This window comes from Pseudonaja textilis, chromosome 8, assembly GCF_049901715.1.
Source record: "Pseudonaja textilis isolate UNSWEBS1 chromosome 8, rPseTex1.2, whole genome shotgun sequence".
NCBI lineage: Eukaryota > Metazoa > Chordata > Lepidosauria > Squamata > Elapidae > Pseudonaja > Pseudonaja textilis.
In genome coordinates this window covers 30,871,631-30,893,675 of record NC_141997.1, presented here as the reverse complement: position 1 = coordinate 30,893,675, position 22,045 = coordinate 30,871,631, and the positions used below count along the sequence as shown (strand labels likewise).

General features: G+C 40.6%; 1 protein-coding gene across 1 annotated transcript; it reads left to right on the top strand.

The window, feature by feature from the left end:
- The first annotated feature begins 303 nt into the window (after positions 1 to 303).
- POGLUT2 (protein O-glucosyltransferase 2) lies at positions 304 to 21,795 on the top strand. Its single transcript, XM_026708387.2, has 10 exons — positions 304 to 890; positions 2,964 to 3,169; positions 4,572 to 4,777; positions 6,078 to 6,155; positions 11,051 to 11,223; positions 11,792 to 12,029; positions 14,258 to 14,467; positions 18,313 to 18,402; positions 20,284 to 20,388; positions 21,610 to 21,795. The coding sequence occupies exons 1-10, from the start codon at positions 709 to 711 to the stop codon at positions 21,625 to 21,627; spliced, it is 1,506 nt and encodes a 501-aa protein (XP_026564172.2). The 5' UTR covers positions 304 to 708; the 3' UTR covers positions 21,628 to 21,795.
- Positions 21,796 to 22,045: the final 250 nt, after the last annotated feature.

The following is a 22,045-nucleotide window of genomic DNA, read 5'->3' as shown; positions in this document are numbered from 1 at the left end:
AATAAACTAAATCATCGTGAGATTCTCTAACATCTTTTACTGCTGCAAAATTGGGAGCTTTTAAGCAGTAAGATGCTTTTTTGGCATTATTAAAGTGTTTTTTTAATATAAAAAAAAAGAATCCGATTTCCCTAAATTCCATCAGGTTTTTTTTCTGCCTATATAAACTCTTCCAAATTTCCCGATACCATTGGACTACAATTCCCAGCATTACTGATGAACCTGGGAAGTGGCTCCCTGTGTGATTTTTTCCTTCGGAAGAAGTTTTCTTGGACCAATGATCCTATTCCTTTCCCTTCTCCACCCCTTTGGGCTTGGCAGTGATTGTAAGATGTTACTGAAGAAAAAAGAGTGAAAGGCTGCACAGGCAAAAAAAAAAACAAAGGAATTGGGATACAGCTTTTGTTCATTATCCCCTCTTTCTCCTAAGTTATTCAGAGCAAAACCAGACATTCACTTCTAGATTTTTTTTTTTTTAAATTAACTTGAAATGATTGGATAGGAATTTTTCAAAGGACGCTTGGGAAGGATTGGAGCGTACATTTAAGAAAGCATCAGGAAATGGTGTGTGGCTGAGGAAATATTTAGAGAGAACCACATAGTGCATAGTTCTGCTCACTTTTACCTAACAAAGCAGTTCGCCTGGGCTTCCCGCTCCTCTGCCTGGCATTTGGTTTGCTTTGTTTCTTAAAAAAGGAAAACCTGTAAATGTTTAGCATTTGGCTGACTTGCTTTTTAGCTCTGGGGACAATCTCTGTAATATGTGAATCACTTCATGGAGCCCAGCTAAGTCCGGAAAGAAGTTTACTATGGGGACCTGGACTGAGAGCAGGAGTTGTTCTTCCTGCTCGATATTTTTATATCCAGGCTGTGGATACTGAAGGGAAAAGGTAAGCACCGTTTCTTTAGATAACGGCTTTTTAAATGATGGGGAGATACAGGAAAGAGGTCTGTAAAACAATTCAAGGTTAATATGATTCCACTGTAGACCTGCGGGTGACAATGTGGGTAGGGCTTTTTTTGTAGCTTAACCATTGTATATCTGCTTACTTAAACTCCAGCTTAAACTTCTGTATTCGTATAGCTACCTAAACTCATATGCAGGTAGTCCTCCATTTACGACCGCAACTGAGCCCAACTTTTCTGTTGCTAAGTGAGACATTTGTTAAGTGAATTTTGCTCCATTTTACAACCTTTCTTGCCACAGTTGTTAAGTGAGTCACTGCCCTTGATAAGTTAGTAACCCGGTTGTTAAGTGAACCTGTCTTCCCCATTGACTTAGCTTGTCAGAAGGTTGCAAAAGGTGATCACATGACCTGGGTTACACTGCAATGGTCAGAAGTTTGAACCTGTTGCCTAGCAACTGAATTTTGATCACATGATCATGAGGATGCTGCAGAGATTGTAACCATGGGAAACGGTCATGTTTTTTCAGTGCGGTTGTAACATTGAATGGTCATTAAACAAACTGTTGTAAGTCGAAAACTACCTGTAGTAGACCTTGGAAACAACTGGCAACTTTTGAGATGACAAGAAAAACTGGATTCTGAGTTTTTCTTTGAAACAAAAAAACCAGGCACATTCCCAAGGTCTAATATGAAACCATGCAATTGTACACAATCTTTAGGAATCCTATCCCATGTATGACTTATATAGTTGTTTGGATTTATGTGTAACGTTTTGTGTCATAATGACATCATTCACTAGATCGATGAGCAATATAAAATGAATATCCATTTTATATAGAAAGGAAAGCATGTTAGGTTATCCTCAAAATGTTATTTGATGATCTATTTTCAGTCGTGTTGTTCAGGTCTGGATCCAACAGTGAAAATAATTTTAGACTATGGATTTAATCTCTTTATAGAGGCTTTAGGCTTACAGAAGCTTTAGAGATATGTTTTTTTTTCCACCTGGGTGCCTACCAACGTGTGGATTTCCAAACCTACAGTTGCTTCAGGTGACATGGTCCTTGCTAAATTTAGTAGTTGAGGTTCACATATCTGGATTTTGTTATGTTTGTGAAACAATGGTATCTCTGCTGATTCTGCAGTTTTAAGACATTTGATTTCTATATCAGAAATGTAGCCCCAGGATACCACTTCCTGAACTGAGTTCTGAGGAAATGGAATTTCTAAGAAATAATTTTAAAAGATTATCAGGAAGGATTATCAGGATTATTCAACAATAAAGTCAGATTGCTCATTTATGTGTAACAAGTGGTTTCAGGACTCCTGAAGACAACATTAACGGGGGTTATCTGCGACCATTCTGATGGTCTTAGTATACAGGAATAGCTTGATAAGAAATTCATATAGAAGATAATTCCTTGAATTTTGTCAAAAATAAGTTTTATAGACACTGTGATGCATTTTAATAAAGTAGATTACCCTTCTCTAGCTTGGCATTTTCTGAATGGTTAAGACTAGATCTCTCACCATTTCTAGCTACCATGGAAACTGAATGAATGAATGAATTTTTTATTGGCCAAGTCTGATTAGACACATAAGGAATTTGTCTTGGTGCATATGCTCTCAGTGTCCATAAAAAGAAAAGATACATTCATGAAGAATCATAGGGTGCAACACTTAATATAGACATAGAGTATAAATAGGCAATCAAATCATACTAGGAAACAGTCAATATAAATCATAAGGATACAAGCAACAAAGTTACAGTCATACAGTCACAAGTGGGAGGGGATAGGAGTGATGAGAAGATTAATAGTGATAGTAATGCAGACTTAGTAAATAGTTGGACAGTATTGTGGGAATTATTTGTTTAGCAGAGTGTACAATCTGGCCAGAAACTGCATCAAAATGTTGCCTGAATGGAAAAGGGTATATCAGGCTCATTCTTTTGGTAAGAATTCTGAAATCTTTCCATGTGTGGAAATGAACCTACGGAAAAAAAAACTTAGTTCTCCTTCTCCCATAATTGTCTTGTTTTTATCTCTTGGATAGATTTACCACCTCCCCTGGAGAAAAAGCATTTCAGGTGAAGATCACAGCACCCGAGGAGCAATTTACACGAGTGGGAGTGCAAATATTGGACAGGAAAGATGGCTCCTTCATTGTGCGATACAGAATGTATGCAAGCTACAAAAACTTGAGAATTGAGGTTTGGGCAAAAGGCAAACAGGTTGCTGAATCTCCATATATTTTAAAAGGTGATGATGCTATAATGGTGCTTGAAACCAGATTATTTTTAAAAATGTAACCTTCAGTGCAAGGATGTACAAACCTCCTACAGTTTAGTTTGTCTTGTTTAGAATCAATATTTTCTTTTAATTTTCCTTTTCCCCTACAATTTCTATTCCAAGAGAAGATGAGAGTGAATCTACAACTTGAGAGGTGCTGAAAATGCAGAAATGTTACTTTTTTTATGAATGAACAAAGGAAAGAGCAGAAAGGAATACGGGGAGTCCTCAACTTAGGACCAGTTACTTAGTGACTGTTTGAAATTAGAGTGGATTCCCCCCAAAAAGGTTCTTATGAGCTTTTTTAAAATCTCCTTGCTGCAGTTACATGATCACATTTCAGGTGATCGGTAATTAGTCTACATTTATGGCTGTTTTGCAGTCATATTAATGGTGAAATGCTACCGGTTTGGCCCGGTATTACCGAACCGGCAGTAAAAGAAAGCTCAAACACTCAGCTGAGAGGAGAAAGAAGAGAAAAGCGCGGGATCAACCCTCCCACCTGTTCCTGCGCTTTTCTGTTCCTTATCCTCTCAGCTGATTGGTGTGGCAAAGCCTAGAAAGCTGTGTGCGTGTTAGGTGTGCGTGAAGTGAGTGATCACTGAACCGGTAGAGAAACTGGTAGAATTCCATCACTGGGTCATGTGACCATGATTTATTATGTTTCTGCCAATACCAGCATTTACTGCGGAATGGGACAACTCATTGTGGCCAACTCAATGCAGGACAACTCACCATGGCCAATTTTTCATGGGACAATTTTTGGGACAACAATTCAATTATTTTAAATAATTTAACTTTTGTTATTCATATTTCATTTTGTGCCTCCTTTGGCATTCTTTCCTTAATGATTCTGTTCCGCTATTTCTTCAACATTAGTGCAACTGTCGTTCCTGAGGTGAATTGGACCTGGTGAGTTGTCCTGTGACGAGTTGGTCATGGCGAGTCTTCCCCACTGACTTTGCTTGTCAGAAAGTCGCAAAAAGGGGATCATGTGACTTTGGGACAGAGCAACAATCATAAATATGAACCGGTTGCTAAGCAACTGATATTTTGATTCATAGGATCACAGGGATGCTGCAAAGGTGGTAACTGTGAAAAACAATCGTAAGTCACGTTTTTCAATGCCGTGGTAATTGTGAGCTGTCACTAAGTGGACTGTTGTAAGTCAAGGACTACCTGTAGATTGAGCCCAGATGTGGGAGGCCAATTAAAACAGTCAGGGTCCTTTGCTTGAACAGTTATGTAACACACAGTTGTTTTGCTGAATCACAGAAGCCCCACATCCATTCAGAAAGGAGGATCATTCTGACAAAATGCATGATGTAACTTTAAAGTAACTGTTTACCATGAAAACTGTGACTTCCCTCAGGACCTGTTTACCATGAAAACTGTGACTGCCCTCAGGAAGATGGGAGAGTTTGGCTGGAGGTGATGAGCTGTCCTCAAGCAATTGAGCAGATTCAGAGAGATTTGGCACATTTTCCCACCATCGATCCAGATAAAATTGCCAAAGAAATCCCACAACGGTTTGGGCAGAGGCAAAGCTTGTGCCATTATACCATAAAAGACAACAAGGTACACCCTGTGCTATAGTACCACAAATGACAATGGCTGTCCTGCAAGTAAATGTCTTAAAAGAAGAAGCCCAAAGAATGAGGGAAAGTAGTTTCTCTGGATTCAAGGAAGCTGGGAGATGAACAGGATGCAAAAGTCAGTTGCCTCTGTACATAGAGCCTTTGTACTTAAATAGTTTCTCCTATACCTCTCTATCATCGGTTTCTGCAGTGCTTAGTCATTTGATATAACAGCCATTGCTACAGTTTGCGATAATAAATACTAAGCAATTATGGAGTGCATTATTGGCCATGAATTGAAGAACCTTTCTAAGTTAAAGGCATTATTACAGTAGAACCTCGGGTTACTAATGCTTCTGACCACAACCAAATCGGGTGCTGACCAAAAAAAAAATCTGCTAAATGTTTCACTCTGGTCACGAATACATCCTCAGGTGGCGATCAAACCAGAGGTAGTATTCAGGAGGTTCTGTCCAGTTCTGGACAACCAGTAGTGCAAATTTTGAGTAGTTTGGAGAACCAGTAGTGGAAATTTTGAGTAGTTCAGAATACCACCTCTGACTGGCCCTGCCCCCATCTATTCCCTGCCTCCCAAGTCCCAGCTGATCGGCTGGGTCTTCTTTTGTTGCCCTGCACAGGAGAACGCAGCTGGGAAGCAGGTTAGTGGGGTGGGAAGGGAATGGGGATTTTACAGTATCCTTCCACTGTCACACCCACCAAGCCAAGCCATTCCCACCAAGCCACTCCTATAGAACCGGTAGTAAAAAAATTTGAATCCTACCACTGGATCAAACACAGCCGCGGTGATTTTCCCTGCCACGGCAATTTCCCCTGCCGTGCCATTTTTTTGGATAGGTGCATACACAGTCAGTCTTGCTTCCTGTCATGTCCAAATCGGGTTGCCACCGAAGTCCTGGAAGGATTAACAGTCGTGACCGGAGAATCCGCTGTAATAGGAATAATAGAAGTTACTTCAACGTCCGGGGGATATGGAACCAGTTTCATTTCTTGCTGACTGGATCCTTTCTAATCCAGTGGAGTAGCATGATAATTTCTCTCACCCCAGCCAGCATAGTTATTCTTTCTGAGGGTGATAAGAACTCTGATCCATGCCTATCGTAAAAAGTATCAATTTGGCAAGGATAAGCAATAATTCTCTTGAGTTTCACAATCCAAAGTTACAGAAAGTGAACTCTACATGTTTTTTTTGTTTTGGGGGAGTAAGAGAATGGAAATGACCCTACTATTGCTTTGGAAAGGAAAAAAAACATCCCTAATTTGTGATTCTTGAATTACTTTAGATTTATATAAAGACCCATGGTGAACATGTTGGATTCAGAATTTTCATGGATGCTATTTTACTTTCTTTGACAAGAAAAGTGAGTATTTCCTTTAACTATGTTATAAATCATTTTATTTTTAGCATTCTTCACTTTATATTGAATCAACGTATCTTCTGCCATATCCAGAGTTCAGTAAGAGTATGAATAATGAAGATTTAAAAAAAAATGAATGGAAGGATGGGGAAAGCTCTAATGCTTTGCGTGTGAACAGCTTCTTGAGTTGTTTTCTCCTTTTAAGATTTTCAGCCATGGAATCCTTCCCAAGGTCTCTTTAAGCTTGTTGAAATTAGTTCTTTTAAAGTCTAAGACACGGGTTTGATTATGTTATATTGCTTGTGTCTGCATTTTATTGAACTCCAATATGACATGGTCACTCTTCCCCCAAAGTTCCTGCAACATCAATCCCCTTAATCATTTCATCCATTAGTAAGAATTAGTTCCAGGGTAGTTGTTCTTCTACTCCTGCCTCTAACCTTTAGGATGACAAAGTTGTCAGCTGGTTTAGTCAGGAACCTGTTCGATCTCACTTGATACCTATTTTGTTCCCCAGTTGATATACATTTGTTAACTGATTAGCAAAAAGGTCATCTATATTTTTTTGCTTGGTTGGGTGGCCTGTATTATACGCTTGAAGTAATGCCATTCTGTTTTCTTTTTTTTATATTGACCCATATGCATTCAAGGAGGTTTTCATGCTTGGTTTTATGCATCGCTGTAGAGATGCAATAATCCCTTACATATAATGCAAGTCCACCTCCTCTTTTTTTTTTTTTTTTTGTTAGGTCTGTGTCTAATTTCCTTCCGTGGAAGGAAAAGCTACTGATTTATTTTTCTAGTTAGACACATAGATGCTCTCTGGGGTATTGGATGCTTTTTTCAGCATACTGGATAATGCATCAGTGGGAATGGGGCTCCAAAAATCTCCATGTTGTATACAGAATATTGAATCCCACCTGTATAAATGATCTAGCCAAGTCTCCATAAAGGGTTTGTCGTAAGTATTTCAGGTATAAAAATCCAGCTGGCTCAGCCAAAGTTGTTCATGTTTTTAAATAAAACAAGAATCCTCAAAGGACGCAGAATGAGTAATAGCAGCATGAGGAATCTATGGCCTCCCAGATGTTACTATATCAAAACTCCCAATCTTCCTCTTCCTTAGCCATGTTGACTGCTGGGAGTTGTAGTTTAATCTCATCTAAAGTGCCCTGGCTCCCATCTAGGTCAAGAAAAGAGTATTTTTGCTACCTGCATCAAAATGAGAAATGCAGAGGTATGGTTATTTATGGCAGCAGTTTCCAAACTTGACAGTTTTAAGTCTTGTGGACCTCAACTCCCAGGATTCCTCCTCCAGTCATGTTAGCTCAGGAATTCTGGGAGTTGAAGTTGAAGTCCACAAGTTTTAAAACTTGTCAAGTTTAAATACCCTTGATTTATGGCATACATCTGCAGGGATGATAGAATTTCCAACCAAATACTTGTCATACACTTGCAGAGTTATCCTTCCTGTTTCCCAAGTCCTCAAAGTCCACTTTAAAGTTGCCTAAATAGTCCCCCCAAAGCCCAGCCATACCTCCATGACTGAATGGTTGACAAATCTATCTATCTATCTATCTATCTATCTATCTATCTATCTATCTATCTAGGCTGCTTTGATAATCTTCAGGTGTATTGTAGCAGCAGGACACTATGAAAGCGGGCATATTTAAATGGTAGAAAATAACCACTTGCCAATTAGTTCTGCTGTCTCAGCCCACTCCTCAGTTCTGAAAAATATATCCTTTCTCTTGTGATCAAAGGAATAATTTTGGTAGCTGTTTGTGGGCCTGCCACATTGAGATATCTATTGTTATCCAAATGATCAATGTCGACTCAATGGCAATAAGTTCTATGCTTCTTTATCTAATTAAGGCAGCATGCTGGAAATACAAGAGGTGTGTGTGTGTGTGTGTGTGTATACTCATTCCCTTTCAGTGGACATATATTGAAGTAAAACATGACATTGTTTTAGTGGTTTGGAGGTTTTCTTTTGTCTCCTCTGGAAGGAAGTGAGAATTTTTGGAAGTTTGCACAATGGCAATTCGCATGATGTTCTCAAAATTGAAGCTACGCAAAGTAGAGCTGTTAGAATTGTCCGACTGCTAACAACGACACCCAGGTTCAAACCGTACTTGGCCAAAAATCTCGCTCGTTGATTTTGGGGTTGCTTTCTACCAAAACTATTCTCATTGTTATTAAAAAGATACGCCTTGAGTCAAGACTGAAGCTCTGGCTGCTAAACCTAATAAAAAGATGGGATGCGATTTTAATTATTAAGTGAATCCTTTGAAATTTATAAAAGTAATGAAGTAAGAAAGAAATACTTTCTTCTTTTCCTCACATCCCTTCCATACATGAGTATTTGACCCTCTTCGTAACAATTAGGCATGGATTAGGATACATGGATATGTTTCTGAGTTTCTTCACGGAGATTGAATCGGAGTTTTGGGTCCTAAATTGCTCAACCTCTCTCTTGTTCATTCCTAGTGCATTAGTTCCAGTCTGGATCAGACCACCTTCAACCACAACATACAGAGAGATTGTAACAGATTGGATTTCCATGTTTGAATTTCTTGATACTCAGACATTCATAAAATTCAAATGACTTATCTGTTTAGCTATTCCTTCAGGGGAAAAAATCGGTTCTCTTATGTGGCCCATATTATAGAACAGTGATGGCTAACCTTTTCCTCGCCATGTGCCTCCACCCATAATGCAATGTGTGCATGACCCCCCCGTGCCCCCTGTGCATGCATGTGTGACCCCCTGCGTGTGCACCACATGCCTCTGCATGCACACATGACCCCCTGCACCATGTGCCTCTGTGCATGCGTGCGTGTCCCCCCATGCCACCCGCCCCCTGTGCATGTGCACATGTCTCCCCCTGCGCATGTGCAGCAGATACCCGACAATCAGCTGTCTGGTGGGGGGGGCGCGCACATGTGCAGTGCAGCTGTTCTGGGTGACCTCTCGCATGCCGGCAGAAATGGCTCTGCCACCCGTCCCACAGGTTTGCCATCACAGTTATAGAAGTAGTCTACATGAGCTTTCCTCATCACATGTTTGATTTTTTTTTAACTGTCATCTAACACAGGGGTCCCCAAACCACCGGCCCGTGGACCAGCACTGGTCTGTGACTTGCCAGAAACTGGTCCACGGAAACAAATGAAGCCCCATCTGCAGGATGCATGCTGCAGCACACGAAACCACGCCCCCCTCCGGTCCACGGAAAAATCTTTCTCCAGAGAACCGATCCTTGGTGCCCAAAAGATTGGGGGCCATTGATCTAACAGCTTATATTACTATTAAGCCCATGAAAGGCTTAATGCACTTCTTTTAATTTTTGCTTTAAACAAATCAAAAGATGAAAAAAAGAACAAAAAAAACAGTCAATCTCACTTCATAAACATATAAGCCAACTCTGCTGTAAGTAAATATTGGCTGGCATGTTGGATTACTGATCTTATTTTCTATCTAGTAAGAGCAGACCAAATTTATTTCTGCTCATTGCAAAAATTCTGTATATTCTGGTAATGCTAGACCGTGTACACAGTTCATGCTGGGCTATGACCAGGGGTTTTGAATCTCATCATTGAAAGAATAATACAGGACTTGTAGAAAATCTCAAAATACCACTCTGAATATTTTCAAAGTAACAGACTAGTCAGTAATAGAGCCAAGCTACTACTACACATAGACAGAGAGAAAAGTTCCCTTAGGACGGGCTCCAGCACGAGTCCAAAAACTTGTTCCCTGTTTGAACAGGAGGCAGCTTTAAAGGACTTTACAAATTTGAAGTGAAGTATTGTACTTTGACTTTCGGGAACTTATTTAAAAACCTTTGAAAGGTTGATGCGTAGTTGCTGAAAACTATAGAGTGGAACTATAGACCGCTAGATGGCATTGTACTCATAAATTGTTTGGCTTTGAAATTAAAAAATTCTCTTGTTCGTTAAAGAGATAGTAAATAATGCCTTAATATTTTATAATTTTTTTGACAAAAACAGTCGAGCAAATGCAGATTTGACAAATGCATTGATTTAAGAAAGTAACTATTTTCATTCAGTTATAAAGTTGAGAATAATAATACTAGCCTACATTGCAGTATTCTAAGCGATCCAATTGAAGAGAAATATATAGCTCAAAGTTGAACATGAGGTTCTCTGAACACGTATTTGCATAAATGACGTAATGAAATGTCTGCAAGCAAACAACCAAATTCAGGGAGCACCAAAGATTCCACTATTCTAAGTGTAATTTACGCACAGCATTTAAATAAATACCGTGTACCAGTGGTGGGATTCAAATTTTTTTACTACCGGTTTGGTGGGCATGGCAGGGGAAGGATAGTGTAAAATCTCCAGTCAGAGGTGGTATTGGCGGGTTCTCTGAACTACTCATAATTTCTGCTACCGGTTCTCCAGAACTGGTCAGAATCTGCTGAATACCACCTCTGCCATGTACTGATTACTGCTGTATAATGCAAAATTTTGATGTTTTTTGGCAAATGAATAAAAATATATGCCAGAAAATTATAAAAGGTAAATGAAGCTCAGTAATTCCAACACTACATAATATATGTTTGCTAATCATCTTCTACAAGAAACGTATCTGCCATTTAATGTTCCAGTTATGCTCTCTTAAATGTTCAATGGCTAGAATCCACTTCAGAAATTAAGCATATAGGAAAAGTTGGCTGCTCAGAGTCACTTTATAAGGGAGATGGGCAGCATAAAATTTAATAAATAAATAAAATAAAAAGTTATTTTAATCTTATTTGAGGAACTGGTAACTTCCAAGAATTTTTTGATTGCCATTGGGAGAAATTGAATAAGCAAACAAGTAAATAAAAAAGAATATTAAAATACAAATCAAGTCTTTTTTTATTGGTTTAGGTGAAAATGCCAGATGTAGAGTTCTTTGTGAATTTGGGAGATTGGCCATTGGAAAAAAAGAAATCTTCTCAGGATGTCCAACCCATATTCTCCTGGTGTGGATCCAATGATTCCAAAGATATTGTAATGCCAACTTATGACCTGACAGATTCTGTGTTAGAAACAATGGGGCGGTAAGAATGTCTGTATTGTTTATAGAAAATGTTAGCTGAGCATGATTGGTTTCCATTGTAATCTGTGTCTACAGAGTTTATTTCACGCATTTAAATTATTCTACTATTAAGTCTCTCCTTGGGGTGTCATCCAGTCTGTGGCATTTCTTCTTTAGTCCAGAGTTCTCCAACTTTTTTGGCTTTACATATCAACGGGGGGAGGGAGAGAGGATGGTCCTGCGGGGGAGGGGTCACGCAGGGCAGGTAAGCACGCATGCACGTGATCTACTCATGCGAGTGGGGGTGCCCTTGCGCATGTGGTTGCCCACTACTGGGGCAAGTGGGTATGTGCATGCGCAATTGCCCACCGCTTCTGTGGCCCGGTTCCGAAAGATTCAAGGCCCCATAGTGGGCTGCAGCCCAGGGTTTGGGGACCCCTGCTTTAATCCTATCAGTAAGAAGCATCTAAGGATGGAAAAGAGAAAAGCTGTTAATGAGCAAAACCTTCCTCCTGGGTGTAAGACCTTCCTGAAACTTACGCACAGAACTCCCTCTCTTATGAACATTTTGCCATTTTTTCCTCCCTAAGAGTCAGCCTGGATATGATGTCTGTTCAAGCAAATACTGGGCCGCCATGGGAAGAGAAAAACAGCACAGCAATCTGGAGGGGTCGTGACAGTCGAAAAGAGAGGCTTGAACTTGTAAAAATGAGCCGAAAGTTCCCAGAAATCATCGATGCGGCCTTTACCAATTTCTTCTTTTTCAAGCATGATGAAAGCCTCTACGGCCCAATTGTGAAACATATTTCCTTTTTTGACTTCTTCAAGGTGCGTCTATCTATCTATCTATCTATCTATCTATCTATCTAATTTCATTTTGGCAAAATGTATTGCAAAAATATATTGGAATAAAATAAAATATTGCAAACCTTCCAGTTCTAGTATTCTCAGAACTGAGAAGGCTTCTGGAGTAGATAGAGCAGGGGTGTCAAACTCAAGGCCCGTGGGCCAGATCCGGCCTGTGGGGTGCTTAATCTGGTCTATGGGACTGGTCTGGAAATAGCAAAGAACCAGCCTGCAGTGACTCTGGCAGCCAAAATGGGGTACAGGGTGGGCCTCACGTCCCCCGTTTTCGGCTTCCAGACAGTCTCCAGAGCCCAGGGAGGCCATTTTCGCCCTGCCAGAGGCTCAAGGAAAGCCTCCAGAGCCCAGGGAGGTCAAAAAAGCCCACCGCCCGCCACGGTGCAGGAGGCTGACTAGGCCACGCCCACCATGGCCACGCCCACCCAGCAACTGGGCAGAGAACTCTTTGCTGAAATTTTTGAAGCCCACCCCTGCGTGGGGCCAGTCACTCTCTGAACCCAACATTCCTCACAAGGTTGTTTTGAGGAAAATAAGAGGAGGAAGGAGTATGAAGTATGTTTGCTGCCTTATTTGTAAAAGTAAACATCATGCTACTTGAGGTGAGGCCCACTCCATCTTCTTGGCCTTCTGAAAAGGGCCTGAAAACCCAAAAGGGCATCCCACTCTGGAGGCGAGTAAACTATAAGATCCCACTTCCTCCACCCTGTAAGTCCTCGATTTACAAGTTTGTTTAGTGACCATTCGAAATTACAATGCCACTGAAAAAGTCACATGTCTGTTTTTCAGATTTATGACCATTGCAGCCTCCCCACAGTCACATGACCAAAATTCAGACGCTTGGCAAGTGACTCCTATTTATGACAGCTGCAGTGTCCCCGGGGTCATATGATCCCCTCCTGCGACCTTCTGACCAGCACAAAGTCAATGGGGACATTAGATTGGCTCAACAACCATATTACTAGCTTAACGACTGCAATGATTCCAGTGGTGGTATTCTACTGGTTCGGCCCGCTTCAGCCGAGACGGTAGCAGCGGAGACCAAACCGGTTCTCTCCGCTGCTCTGCTGACTCTGGTGTTGGGCCCGTCCACCCGCCCAGGCTCTGATACTCCCCTTTATCCTCTGAATTTGAAGCGTAGCTGCTTTGCGTGGCACAGAAGAGTGCCGCGTGGCAGCTGCTGAAGCAACCGGGATCGTGCAGGCTTGCAGGAGGTGAGTTAGAATGCCTCTGGGCCTGCACAAACGCCTCTGCGTCTGTGCAAAGTGTGCATGCGCGCAAAACACACCCACCAAGCCACGCCCACCAAACCGGTGGTAAAAATATTTGAATCCCACCGCTGAGTGATTCACTTAACTATGGCAAGACAGGTCGTTAAAGTGGGGTAAAATTCACTTAACTGTCTCACTTAGCAACAGAAATTTGGGGCTTGTTTGTGATCGCAAGTCGAGGACTATTTCTATCGCTTCCTTATCTAGTTTTTTGTTAATTTTTAATGCTCAATGTGTTAAATGTTTAACATTCTAATGGTTTTATACTGCTACTTTATGATGATTTAAGCCGGAATTGCTCACAAGTGAAATGGGTGTGTGTGTGTGTGTGTGTTTGGGTATGTATGGATGTGTATTTCAGTTATCCCATCTACATAAAATGTTTTGCGAGGTCTGTGAATGGGAGAGATAGAAATGCTATATTACATTACTGATGCTTTAGATGCAGATTTCTTTGGTTTTATAGTCGATTGCTATTAATAAAGGTAACAATTTTTAAAATCAAGAGCTGCATTGTCTTTGCTCAATAACTTACAGTCCTCTCAGTGTTCATTCCCATCAGCCCTTCTTATTACTCTGCTGGCAAGAACGGATAAGTAATGGGGCTGAACATTTAGAGTTCCACACGTTCTCTACCCCGACTTACAGTGTAATTGAATCACTTGTGAAAGTTAAATTGTATGGATGTGCTCCTTGTCCCTGTCCTGAAGAGAACTGCAATTGGCTAAAATTGCTTATTTACCACACTTCCAGTAGGAATTTGAAGTTTGATAACCAAATAATGGGTGGAATGATTCTATCTGTGGAATATCCTCTATCCAGATATTCCGCAGACATTTGTCAAGAGTTCAATTCTTGGGTGGGTGTGGGGAGAACCTCCACTAAAATTATATGTTTATTAATGGTATGGTTTGTATTTTGCAGTCTAAATATCAAATTAATATTGATGGCACAGTGGCTGCATATCGGCTGCCATATTTGCTGGCCGGGAACAGCTTAGTGCTGAAGCAGGATTCCATCTACTATGAACATTTTTATAATGAGTTACAACCTTGGAAGCACTTTGTTCCATTTAAGAATGACCTGAGCGATCTCATGGAAAAACTCCAGTGGGCGAAAGATCATGACGAAGAGGTAAAGATGCATTTAATTAACAAAATTCTATTGATTGCCATGTTACCAGTCTTTGGTATTATGAAAAACGATTACTTCACACAGAGGGAAATTGGTTATATTTAGTTTATCCCGTACCAGTTGCCAGTGATAACTGTCATGAGAACATTTCAGAAACTGTTGTTGATCTTGACTGGCAGTGGCTTTCCAAGGTTTGAGGTAGAAATTGTTCCCTCCTCAGCTTAGCTGGCCCTGTGAGGACCCCGAGGCGTGACACAAAAATAACAAAGTCACAAAAGTAGAACAAATTCCCTTTAATGCCTCCAACTTGGCCCCAATGTCTAATTATCCTTGGCTTGATATCAAACTCTTCCAAAAACAGTCTACAAAGGGCAGAAATGCATTCCGAACCCAAAGTAAAGATAATTAGAAATAAAAAAACCAACACAAACCACACTGAAGTGATTAACACGGCAGGCCAGGATGATAAATTGCAGATTTTCAAAGCATAACGCAGTAACCATAGTTGGGAGAATGCCAAAACCCAGATAAGCCTCGACCAAGAAAATGCACACTTTGCTTCCAGCAAGGAGCTATGTGCAAACGCCCCACTTATATCCTATTCTCCCAGCTGCAACTAATGAAAGGGATCAGGGCCTTTTTCTCTCTTGTAAGCCATGTTGCTCCCTTCTCTGTTCCTCCCTGCGTGCCCTAGGATGAAGAGGGGATGGCCCTGGGTCTTCCTCTGAATGCCCAGCTGGACTGTGCCCTTCCCCCATTTCTTCCACAGCCACCGGAGCCGCACTCCCACTCCCTGTCAGCTGCTCAATCTCCCCCTCAGAATCAGACTCCAACAAGGGCATGACAGGCCCTAGGACCTGCAAAGCACAGTCTGTGATTCAGAGGAATCTGACTACTCAGAATTACGTTATCTAGATCAGGGGTGTCAAACTCAAGGCCCGGGGGACAGATCCGGCCTGTGGTGTGCTTAGATCTGGCCTCTGGGCCCCTCCCATTACATCCCAGAAGACCTAGCTTTTCTCCCAGGGTGTTTGGAACCCTTTGCAGACGCATGACATGTTTATCTTACTGACTCAGACTCTGCTGTCTGATTATTGCCATTGTTATGTGTTTTTGTCTAGTTATTGTTTGCTATGAACTTTCTTGGTCAGTGTCCAAGTTGAAGCAAGCAAACAAACAAGCAGAGTTATGAAGTACCAGGCACTAATTCATTCGCATGGCAAGAACTGTCCGAATTATCATGTTAAGATTGGAAAGTATTGTGAATTTGGTACTCTGTAACATGAGCACAGTTTTCCTCCTCATCCCATCCCGTGTGTTTATTCTGGAACATCAAGCCTAAGGAACTTTTTAAAAAAACTTGAAATGATATCACTATTTTATATTTATTTCACAGATGACAGCATCTGTCTGATTTAGTATGGGCTTTGGAAATACACAGATCAGATTTGGTTAGTATTTTGATGGAAGATATCCAGGAAATACCAGGGCTGTAGGCTAGCCCAGGAGACAAAACATTACTTAAAAGAAAGCAGTGTCAAATCATTCTTCGGCTGCTGCCAGAAAGACCATATGGATGCATCCATCAAGTCAAATGAGTTGAGCTTGATTTGAGGAAGATTGTCCTGTCATGTAAAACTGAATCTAGTTTTTGATTCATACTTCTCATTTGGTATCATTTATTATGGTCTTCTTGTATGCTATTGTGATGATCCGGAGCATGGCACGAAGGCAACACAGTCAGATAAGCAATAAGAGTCCCTTTATTATCTCCAACTTTGCCCCCATTGTCCAGGTTACCTTCTGGATAGAGAAAAACTCTCCCAGGAACAGCCTTTGACTGCAGAAAATTAAGTCCAAAACAAGAGCAACACAAACTGTAACTTAAAGTCCAAACAAGCCAAACTGAAGTAATTACTTTGGCAGGGCAGGAGCAAGAATTTCAGATTTGAAGGCATGGCAAAACTCACACAGTTGGGAAGATGCCAGGAACACAGATAAGCCATGACAAGACAGGATAAAGTCAGGTTTGCTCTCAACAGCCTGCCTTTCTTATCAACTGTTTTCTCAGCTGTGGCTAATGAAGGGAACCAGGGCCCTTTCTTCCCCTGTAAGCCATGCAACCCATGTTGCTCTCTTCTCCATTCCTCCCTGTGTTCCCTAGGATGAAGAGTGGGTGGGCTTGGTTCTTCCTCTGAACTCCCTCTCCCTTGTTCTACCTCTTGCCTGCTCTGCCCAGCCGGACTTTGCCCTTCCCCAGCCTCCTCCAAAGCCAATGGAGCCACTCCCTGTCAGCTGTTCATCTTCCTCCTCGGATTCAGACTCTGACAGGGGCATAACAGCTATGAGCTTACTGGTGTTTTCTTGTTCGTGTTTCATAACCAAGTTAGGGTGATTGGTTTATTTATTTATTTAGTTCAATTTTAATAGCTGTGCATCAGGGAATGACGCTGGGTGGCACTGATAATATTACAGGTGGTCCTCGACTTACGGCCAGAATTGAGCCCCAAATTTCTGTGGTTATGTGAGACATTTGTTAAGTCAATTTTTACCCCATTTTATGACCTTTCTTGCCACAGCTGTTAAGTGAATCACTGCGGTGGATAAGTTAGTAACCCAGTTGTTAATTGAATCTGGCTTCACTCTTGACTTTGCTTGTCAGAAAGTACCAAAAGTGACTTTGGGACTGTGATGACCCAGGGCATGGCAGTCATATAAGCAATAAGAGTCTCTTTATTATCTCCAACTTTTCCCCTAATGTCCAGGTTACCTTTGGCAAGAGAAAAACTCTCCCAGGAACAGCCTTTGACTGTAGAAAATTCAGTCCAAATCAAGGTACACACAAACTGTAACTTAAAATCCAAACAAACCAAACTCTTCCAAACTCTTAATTAGTTTGGCAGGGCAGGAGAAGGAGTTTCAAACTTGAAAGCACAGCAAAACTCACACAGTTGGGAAGACACCAGGAACTCAGACAAGCCACGATGATACAAGATAAAATCATGTTTGCTCCCAACAGCTTGCTGCGCGCAGCTTGCCTTTTTTATATGCTGTGTTCCCAGCTGCAGCTAAGGAAGGGAATCAGGGCCTTTTCCTGCCCCGTAAGCCATGCAACCCACGTTGCTCTCTTCTCCATTCCTCCCTGTGTGCCCTAGGATGAAGAGGGGGTAGGCCTGGGTCTTCCTCTGAATTCCCTCTCGTTCTACCTCTCTCCTGCTCTGCCCAGCCGGACTTTGCTCTTCCCCAGTTTCCTCCACAGCCGACGGAGCCACACCCTCATTCCCTGTCAGCTTCTTTGTCTTCCTCCTCCGAGTACAGATTCCGATAGGGGCATGACAGGGACACAGCAATGGTCATAACTTTGAAACAGTTACCAAGCATCTGCATTTGGATCACCTGATCATGGGGATGCTGCAAAGGGCAGTTGTAACTGTGAAAAATGTCTCATTCATGTCTCATTTTTCAGTGCCGTTGTAACTTTGAACAGTCACTAAACAAACTATTGTAAGTAGAGGACTACCTGTAAATGGCATGTCTGTGAAGCTCCTGCAAGAAGAGAAACAAACTCAGAACACACAAGAACCAGCAGGTCAACTCTGAGCTATGTGCATTCTCCACTGTTGCTAGCATTACTGCTAATTAAGGAATGCTAGTAGTTTAATATTTCTTTTTAATTAATTCTTCCAGTTTGATTTATTTTGAGCTGTGCTCCTTGGAAACTGATTAATGAGTAGATGGGAACGGGTGGAAAAGGAAATTTAGGAAAACTAAAGTTTAAATATGAACACACATTAATTCAGTATTTATTCCACCTGTCTTCCCCACCCCATTTTTCTTCTTATTAGGCAAAGAACATTGCAAAAGCGGGACAAGAATTTGCAAGGAACACTCTCATGGGAGATCATATATTCTGTTACTATTTCAAACTATTTCAGGTCAGTTTCATTTTTCCTTGGTGAACTTACCATGAAATCTGCTGAGATAGGTAGGGGATTAATAGCGGGCCCCAGCTTTGTTTCATTTTAAAAATCAATACTTCATTTTGCTATCAGTTAAGGGACAGCTTCTTTTGAGTTTCTCTATGAGAAAGTGAAACTACCAAATGCATAAGCTAACTGAAGCCTCTTCTATCCCCAGTAATTTCTGAAAGCAGGGAATGAAAAATAACACATGAAAAAAATATATGAAAACCTATGTGGGTGTAAAAATCGATGGAAAAAAATTAACATTACAGCTTTAATGTTAAATTCCAGTTACTCTTACTATATTTGAGGTGCTGATTGGTCTTTCCATTTGGTTCAGAAGCTTTAGGCTGTTTTCTCAAGGTTCCAACAGGTAGCCGAGGGACGGGGGTTCTCGGCTGGGCGGTGGGCTGCAGGAAGGTTCGTAAAATCCGTCAGGGGGTTTTGCGTCCTGATCGTGGCGCGCTTCAGGTTCGGCCGGTTTAAAGGTAAATTGTTTTTTTTGTTTTTGGTTTTTAGAACTTGTAGAAATATAGCATTTGTTAAGTGTTTTTTTTTTATTTAACTTTTAATTTCATTTTTTAGGTGTTTCAATAGTTAGGTAGAACCCAGAAGAGTTTTGGACTCAATAGCATAGTCTTGAAGTGGTTAGAAGTTGAGTTCTTTTGAGTGTTTCAGCCCCTAGGAAATTCCTCCTTGTGTTGTGTTGCTCCTAAGGTCTTGGAGGGTTGTGAGTTGAGCACTCAAAGAGGTCTCCATTTCTTTGATGACCTTCATTTATTTAATTCCATCAATCCCCACATTCTGTCCAAAGAGCTAGGTCAATATATTGACTTTTCTCCTTCCTCATTTTTCCTCAATACAACAACCTTAAGTAGTAGATCAGGTTTCCCTCTCTGTAACATTACATTAATGGTTACCTTACAACTCATAAAAAGCAGGATATCACCTGAACTAGATAATTGAATTCGTTCATGCATTCCCATAACAAATAGGTACTTTCTCTAGGCCCATATTTATTATCTCTAACATGGTTTATTTTATGGATTATGCATTCAGCTACATTAGAATTGAACCCAGACTGTCTAAATTATTGGGAAACTTTTAAAAATGCACCAGTAACAGTTTTATTGGTAGAATCTGCAAGTGAGCATCTTGAAAATGTTATGTCACAGGTGTCAAACTCGCCGCATCACATTGCCATCACATGACATTTTGTGATATTTTCTCCCCTTGGCGGAGCTGGGGTGGGTGTGGCCTGCTCATGATGCATTCGGCCCGCGGGCAGCCAGTTTGACACCCCGGGGTTATGTCCTAAATTCAAATAAGTGTTTGCTAAGGATGCATTTGACCTTCTACAGATCCCTTTCTAAAGAGAGGACGGGATCTTCAAAACAGCTGTCAGCAAAGATTATAAACGGCTGAACGTTGGAGAGCCTCTTCTAACACAGAGACTGTGCATTAAGAGAAGTGATGATATTTCAGCAAGTCACCTTGTAGTGATGTTGAATCTTAAAAGAATCCAAACTTCCTAAAGCGGTGTGGGCCATTTGTTGTACTAAAACAGCAGTACACAATGTTGGTCAGCTCAAGGACCATCCCAGGTTTTGTGTGGTACGTTCAGGGCCCATACTGAGAAAGTTTTCTGGAATTCTGATGAGTGAAATAGATGCTGAAAGCATCGGGAAGACTTTTGACCCTTGAAAAGCTACTTAAGCCTTCTCAAATGCATGGAAAGATTCCGATGTAGAACTGAAGGGTTGTTGGCTTTTTGCCCCTTTAACAACAAGTGGTCATTGTTTGCAGGAACAAGACAAAAATATTCTTCTTTATTTCTTTGTTTTGTTTCATTAGGAATATGCCAAACTACAAGTGAGTGATCCCAAAGTGAGGGATGGCATGGAGAAAGTGTTACAGCCTGATGATGACCTCTTCCCCTGTAATTGTCACCGAACAAAGGTATAGCATGTACAAGTTAATATTTTAGGAGTTGGTTGTTGAATATCCTGACCTGTTCTTAATGAGAACATTGTTATGCCACTCGGGCTCTTAGCTTCAAAACATAAGTGTTGCAGTGCCAAAATGGATTTTTTCATTGCTTTTCTTGTACCAGGAGGGAAGGAAGGAAAGGTTCTAATACATCTAAACTAAATCTGAAGATATAAGCTAAAACCTGCCAGGGTCAAGGAGAGGAACGGTTTGTATATTCAGAAAAAACTAGAATTGATGGTATTCTACATGAAGAAACTATATTATCTGATCCTTTACTGATTTGAAACTTGTTTTCAAAATGCAAGGCTGTGACTAGAGTCAAAATGTATTCCTTTAAATATCTATTACTCCCCTAATTAAATTGTATTTCCGAGATGAGGATATTACAAATTAAAAACAGAGGTGACATTCAGCTTTGTTCAGGTATTTTCCCACGTCATTGTAATTGTGCTTTTAAAGTTGTAGCAACGTTTCGGCAGAATCTCATCTGCCATCATCAGGCTTCTGTATAGTGTTCATCAGAAGCCTGATGATGGCAGATGAGATTCTGCCGAAACATTGCTACAACTTTAAAAGCACAACTACAATGACGTGGGAAAATACCCGAACAAAGCTGAATGCCATACATGTAAGTACCCGCAAAAACTTGAGAATATATATATATATATACATATATATTCCTAATTTTCTAATTGCCTTTACATACCACATCATGTAAGACCTATACTATTTGTAGGTGCATCACTTGAGGACATTGCTATGGTCACATAAAGCTACTCTAATTGATATGAACAAGCATTGAATTCTAAGTTCTTTCCTCATCTTGATATCTACATGTCCCAGATACTACCTACAAGGAAGCCTTACCTTTCTTTGAAGACAGTTTCAGATCGAATAGATAGATTTTGTTCTATTGTACTTTATTAATTTATTTGATTCTTTTTATTAGTTTTTATTGTTTTTTATTTTAAATATGGTTTACGTTCTGTAAGCTACCTCGAGCCGCCAGGGGCGAATAGGCAGCAATGTAAATTCAATAACTAAATAAATAAATAAAACCCATTATTGGAAAATATGTGTTAACTACAAAGGGAAATGGCATAGCAGAATGAGGTATTTTAAAACATACGAAGTTAAATCATTCAGTGTTATAAAAGCTTTGATACCCAAGTTTCATCTTACTTGCAGGTCAAAGAAGAACTCTGATGGGACAGAGGAAAACGTGTGGCTGGAAAAAAATATCTAATCACCTTCTGAGGGTAATAAGTTACTAAGAAGGAAATCATCTGGATGCCCTCTTTTGTGCAGTATTAATACAACATTGCCTTTTATAAGCTCTTTTTTAATAAAATAAATAAATATTCTTTCCATAAATTTGCGGTCACTTTTATTTGAAGACAAAGTTTGAACATCCTTTTGATTAATTATGAATTTATTACAAAACAGCTAGTATATAATAACATGTTTGATATCTACAGTGGTGACATTTCTAAATATGGAGAAACTGTATAGATGTCACTTAGAGCAGGGATTCCCAAATCCATGATCCATGGACCGCTACTGGTCCGTGGCCTGTTGGAAACCGGACTGTGCAAGTGGCGGGTGAGTGTACAAAGCTCCATTG